At 41.3% G+C, this 6,625-nt stretch overlaps 1 protein-coding gene across 1 annotated transcript; it reads left to right on the top strand.

Moving 5' to 3' along the window:
- Positions 1 to 222: 222 nt before the first annotated feature.
- Positions 223 to 985, top strand: TPD52L3 (TPD52 like 3). The gene is given in 2 exon segments (XM_027614650.1): positions 223 to 510; positions 512 to 985. Coding segments are annotated over 2 exon segments (762 nt in total).
- The last annotated feature ends 5,640 nt before the right edge of the window (positions 986 to 6,625 follow it).

The following is a 6,625-nucleotide window of genomic DNA, read 5'->3' as shown; positions in this document are numbered from 1 at the left end:
ATGGGAGTCGTTACAGCTGAGCCCAGGGTTCCTTCCGCTGCTGTCTTTGGCCGGGAAATCTCGCCTTCGCGAGGCCCTGCCCCTGCCCCTGCCTCTGCCCACCCACTCCCCCCACCCTCCACCCGGAAGTGGACCCATTGAGCGGAGGCATCCATTGCGCATGCCAGAGCAACGTCAGAACAGGAAACTACCCTACAAGGAGGCCGTTCTGCCGGCTAAGGTATGGATCCATTCTTCCTAGAGTCCTACTCCACCAGCCAAGAGTTGGACCCCACAGGTTTAGATTTCAACTCTGCTGGCCAAGATTATTTCTCCACTGGCTATGTGTATGACTCTCTCCACCAAGAATTGGACCTGGACTCTCTTCATGAAGATCTTTCCCAGTCCATGCCAGGCACCATGACAGAGATATCAGCAAACACACATGCCGAACCAGAGGATCTCACAGAGGCTGTACGAAAGGAGCTCAAATCCGAGCTCCCTAATTTGGAAGAGGAAATTGTAACCCTACCGCTATACTCTGGCAGCCAAAGAAAGATGTTGTATGGAGCTCAAGAGGAAGCTGGGCCTCATAGCCCTGGTGGGGCTAAGGCAGAATCTGTCCAAGAGCTGGCACGATGTTCAAGTTTACAATGTTTACATGAAACAAAATACTTCATCTGCCCTGTCCACCATGGGCTCTGTCATTTGCAGGAAGCTTGGAGACATGAAGTCAGCCACATTCAGATCTTTTGAAGGTCTAATGGGGGCAATCAAGTCCAGAGTTGCGGGTGGCAGAGAGTTTGGCAGTGACTGCCTTCCTTCTTCAGCTGGGAGCGGAGATGATTCGCTCCTGGCTTCAGGGAGTAGGGATGATCCACTCCCACTTTCCAGGAGTGGGAATGATCCAGTTCAGTGGAGTGGAGTTGATCCAGTTCCGAGGAGTAAAGATGATCTGGTTGCAGGCAGTGGGCATGACCTGCTGCCTGTTCTGGAGCCAGAATGAACCGATTGGTTACCTTGCCTGGCCACCTAACCAGTGCAAGAACTCCCTTTCCCATCACAATTGTGACTCTGCCTATCAAAAACAAGCAACTAAACCACAATGGTAAAGTTAATTCAGAAAATGGACAGAGGCCAGTTTTGAGAAAAATAATTCCAATTTGTACATAGGTATTTGCTGCTGTTGAGATAGAGAACCCAACATTTTGTACTGTTATTTTACACTAAAGTTAGTAGATGAAACGTATCACTACACTAGCCTTCTGGAGTTGCATTTAAATGGACAGGACAATGGCTTCAGAGAGATCTTAGGCCCACGCCCAAACTTTTTCAGAAAAACTAGTCTATCAGAATGCCAAAGTAGCTTTCTTTTTAGAACTGGAAAAAAGGTATGAAATAATCTTTAATTTTATCCTCTCCCCATTTCCTTCCTTCCCTAAATCTCAGAAGGAATCTTGAAGCTCTACCAGGCCTACAATTTTGCTTTTAAAAAGATGATTAAGAACACTTTTTCTCTGAGACCCCCAGAAGGGAGAGGAAAGTATTGGTAGACTAACTGTTAAATAATACTATAGCCTTTAAAATCTTAATTTTTTTTAAGCTCCTAACTAAGCAAAATAACTTTAGCTTCAATTTAGGAGATTGTTACTTTGGACTCAAGCTGAAATTGCAACTTTGCCCTGTGCTTCTTAATCTTTCTGTTGTGGCAGCATGTGCCTACTACAATAGCATGCCCACTAAAAGGGAAAAAAAATGCTTCTCTGTTCTGCAGCAGTTCCTAGTTTGTTACCATCCCCAGCTGAGGGGCTGGAGGGAAAACAGCACAGCCAAATTCAAGAAAGATAAACCCCTGTCTTGAGCAACACTGCAACATTTAAAACAGAATGCTCATTCCCTGTAATGCTGGCCCTATGCCTCTGAGTGTACCTGACTTTATGCATCACTGGTTTCTTTGACTTTGAGTCTGTCCTCTTTTAAAACTAATCCCAACTGAAAAGGAAACAGAACTTGAGCCCTGAGGGGATTTGGGGAGGAGGGCATCGGGGAGGGATTCCTTTTCCTTTTTCAAAATGCCAGGACCCGGCAGCTACTTTCACTCCTCCAGTCACATTGCCTGAGGTAGAAGTTTGTGTCTTTTTCATTTTCAGCAGGGGGATAGGACTTTTATTTGCTTGGGTATATATTATAACATGTCACTGCCTAAAGGTAGTCCCTCCAATCTAAGAAAGTGATCCTGTTTTGTTGATTTTTGAATGCCTGCCTATTCCTTCAGTTTTCCTATAAGCAAAACCAAAACCCACAATAAATGCAAAAGCACTTGGTAAACTCTAAAGTCACTTATGTATCTCAACCCTCCACAGATTTCTAAACACAAAGTTTTGCTTGAATTAAAACAAGATGTTCAACTGTTTTACATGTTTGTTTCCTACTTTGTAGTATTCACCAACCAAAATGGTTTTCCTGTGCTGAAGAACTAAAGACAAACTTGCAGCGCACATAACATAGAGACCAACAGGCAAAGCCCAGTGTTAGGGAAAATCTCAGACTGACATCATGGGCCAAACCCAGAATATGTTCTATTTATTTAGTAATTCAAGCAAATGCAGTAACAGTTTTCCCCCAATAAATCTTCAACTCCCTAAGAGCAGTAAAGAACAGATCTCTTTATATTCATCATTGTATTCCCATGCCTGGCCTAGGATAGATGCTCAAGAAACACTTATTGAATTAATGAAGGAATCAATATCACATATTTCAGACATAGAATCTTGGATCCAAGAGGTTATCAACAACATGTTGACAAGTTCCTCCTACTTTTTTTAAAATAATTTTTATTGTTATGTTAATCATCATACATTACATCATTAGTTTTTAATGTAGTGTTCCATGATTCATTATTTGTGCATGACACCCAGTGCTCCATGCAGAATGTGCCCTCTTTAATACCCATCACCAGAATAACCCATCCCTGCACCCCCTCCCCTCTAGAACCCTCAGTTTGTTTTTCAGAGTCCATTGTCTCTAATGGTCCGTCTCCCCCTCTGACTTACTCCCCTTCATTCTTCCCCTCCTGCTACCTTCTTCTTTTTTTTTTCTTAACATATATTGCATTATTTGTTTCAGAAGTACAGATCCGTGATTCATCAGTCTTGTACAATTCACAGCGCTCACCATAGCACATACTCTCCCCAATGTCTATCACCCGGCCACCCAATCCCTCCCACCCCCCACCACTCCAGCAACCCTCAGTTTGTTTCCTGAGATTAAGAATTCCTCATATCAGTGAGGTCATATGATACATGTCTTTCTCTGATTATTTCACTCAGCGTAACACCCTCCAGTTCCATCCACGTCGTTGCAAATGGCAAGATCTCATTCCTTTTGATGGCTGCATAATATTCCATTGTGTATATATACCACTTCTTCTTTAACCATTCATCTGTTGATGGACATCTTGGCTCTTTCCACAGTTTGGCTATTGTGGACATTGCTGCTATAAACATTGGGGTGCACCTACCCCTTCGGATCCCTACATTTGTATCTTTGTGGTAAATACCCAGTAGTTCAATTGCTGGATCTTATGGTAGCTCTATTTTAAACTGTTTGAGGAACCTCCATACTGTTTCCCAGAGGGGTTGCACCAGCTTGCATTCCCACCAACAGTGTAGGAGGGTTCCCCTTTCTCCGCATCCCCGCCAACATCTGTCATTTCCTGACTTGTTAATTTTAGCCATTCTGATGGGTGTGAGGTGGTATCTCATTGAAGTTTTCATTTGGATTTCCCTGAGGCTGAGCGATGTTGAGCACTTTTTCATGTGTCTGTTGGCCATTTGGATGTCTTCTTTGGAAAAATGTCTGTTCATGTCTTCTGCCCATTTCTTGATTGGATTATTTGTTCTTTGGGTGTTGAGTTTGATAAGTTCTTTATAGGTTTTGGATACTAGCCCTTTATCTGATATGTCATTTGCAAATATTTTCTCCCATTCTGTCGGTTGTCTTTTGGTTTTGTGGACTGTTTCTTTTGCTGTGCAAAAGCTTTTTATCTTGATGAAATCCCAATAGTTCATTTTTGCCCTTGCTTCCCTTGCCTTTGGCAATGTTTCTAGGAAGAAGTTGCTGCGGTTGAGGTCAAAGAGGTTGCTGCCTGTGTTCTCCTTTAGGATTTTGATGGACTCCTGTCTCACGTTTAGGTCATTCAACCATTTGGAGTCTGTTTTTGTGTGTGGTGTAAGGAAATGGTCCAGTTTCATTCTTCTGCATGTGGCTGTCCAATTTTCCCAACACCATTTGTTGAAGAGACTGTCTTTTTTCCATTGGACATTCTTTCCTGCTTTGTCAAAGATGAGTTGACCACAGAGTTGAGGGTCCATTTCTGGGTTCTCGATTCTGTTCCATTGATCTATGTGTCTATTTTTGTGCCAGTACCATACTGTCTTGATGATGACAGCTTTGTAATAGAGCTGGAAGTCCGGAATTGTGATGCTGCCAGCTTTGCATTTCTTTTTCAGTATTCCTCTGGCTATTCGGGGTCACTTCTGGTTCCATACAAATTTTAGGATTATTTGTGCCATTTCTTTGAAAAAGGTGGATGGTATTTTGATGGGGATTGCATTGAATGTGTAGATTGCTCTAGGTAGCATTGACATTTTCACAATGTTTGTTCTTCCAATCCATGACCATGGAACATTTTTCCATTTCTTTGTGTCTTCTTCAATTGCTTTCATGAGTATTTTATAGTTTTCTCAGTACAGATCCCTTGCCTCTTTGGTTAAATTTATTCTTAGGTATCTTATGGTTTTGGGTGCAATTATAAATGGGATCGACTCCTTGATTTGTCTCTCTTCTGTCTTGTTCTTGGTGTATAGGAATGCCACTGATCAATTGCATTGATTTTATATCCTGCCACTTTACTGAATTCCTGTATGAGTTCTAGCAGTTTTGGGGTGGAGTCTTTTGGGTTTTCCACATACAGTATCATATCATCTGCAAAGAGTGAGAGTTTGACTTCCTCTCTGCCGATTTGGATGCCTTTGATTTCTTTTTGTTGTCTGATTGCTGTGGCTAGGACTTCTAATACTATGTTGAATAGCAGTGGTGAGAGTGGACATCCCTGCCGCATTCCTGACCTTAGGGGAAAAGCTCTCAGCTTTTCCCCATTGAGAATGATATTTGCTGTGGGTTTTTCATAGATGGCTTTTATGATATTGAGGTAGGTAGCCTCTATCCCTATACTCTGAAGAGTTTTGATCAAGAAAGGATGCTGTACTTAGTCAAATGCTTTTTCTGCATCTATTGAGAGGATCCTATGATTCTTCTTTTTCTTTTGTTAATGTATTGTATCACGTTCATTGATTTGCGGATGTTGAACCAACCTTGCACCCCAGGGATAAATCCCATTTCGTCATGGTGAATAATCCTTTTAATGTACTGTTGTATCCTATTGGCTACTATTTTGGTGAGAATTTTTGCATCCATGTTCATCAAGGATATTGGTCTTAATTCTCCTTTTTGATGGGGTCTGTGTCTGGTTTTGGGATCAAGGTAATGGTGGCCTCATAAAATGAGTTTGGAAGTTTTCCTTCCATTTCTATTTTTTGGAACAGTTTCAGGAGAATAGGTATTAATTCTTCTTTAAATGTCTGATAGAATTCCCCTGGGAAGCCATCTGGCCCTGGGCTTTTGTTTGTTGGAGATTTTTGATGACTGCTTCAATTTCCTTAGTGGTTATAGGTCTGTTCATGTTTTCTGTTTCTTCCTGGTTCAATTTTGGTAGTTGATACATCTCTAGGAATGCACCCATTTCTTCCAGGTTATCTAATTTGCTGGCATAGAGTTGCTCATAATATGTTCTTATAATTGTTTGTATTTCTTTGGTGTTGGTTGTGATCTCTCCTCTTTCATTCATGATTTTGTTGATTTGGGTCATTTCTCTTTTCTTTTTGGTAAGTCTGGCCAGGGGTTTATCAATCTTTTTAATTCTTTCCAAGAACCATCTCCTAGTTTCGTTGATCTGTTCTACTGTTCTTTTGGTTTCTATTTCATTGATTGCTACTCTGATCTTTATTATTTCTCTTCTCCTGCTGGGTTTAGGTGTTATTTGCTGTTCTTTCTCCAGCTCCTTTAGGTGTAGGGTTAGGTTGTGTATTTGAGACCTTTCTTGTTTCTTGAGAAAGGCTTGTATTGCTATATACTTTCCTCTCAGGACTGCCTTTGCTGTATCCCAAAGATTTTGTTCAGTTGTGTTTTCATTTTCATTGGTTTCCATGAATTTTGTAAATTCTTCTTTAATTTCCTGGTTGACCCAATCATTCTTCAGTAGGATGCTCTTTAGCCTCCATGTATTTGAGTTCTTTCCAACTTTCCTATTGTGATTGAGTTCTAGTTTCAAAGCATTGCAGTCTGAAAATATGCAGGAAATAATCCCATCTTTTGGTACCGGTTGAGACCTGATTTGTGACCTAGGATGTGATCAATTCTGGAGAATGTTCCATGGGCACTAGAAAAGAATGTGTATTCCGTTGCTTTGGGATGGAATGTTCTGAATATGTCTGTAAAGTCCATTTGGTCCAGTTTTTCATTTAAAGTCTTTATTTCCTTTTTGATCTTTTGCTTAGGTGATCTGTCCATTTCAGTCAGAGGGGTG

This window comes from Zalophus californianus, chromosome 13 (assembly GCF_009762305.2).
Source record: "Zalophus californianus isolate mZalCal1 chromosome 13, mZalCal1.pri.v2, whole genome shotgun sequence".
Taxonomy (NCBI): Eukaryota; Metazoa; Chordata; class Mammalia; order Carnivora; family Otariidae; genus Zalophus; species Zalophus californianus.
Note: the sequence above shows the minus strand (reverse complement) of the source record. Positions and strands in the feature narration are given on the sequence as shown.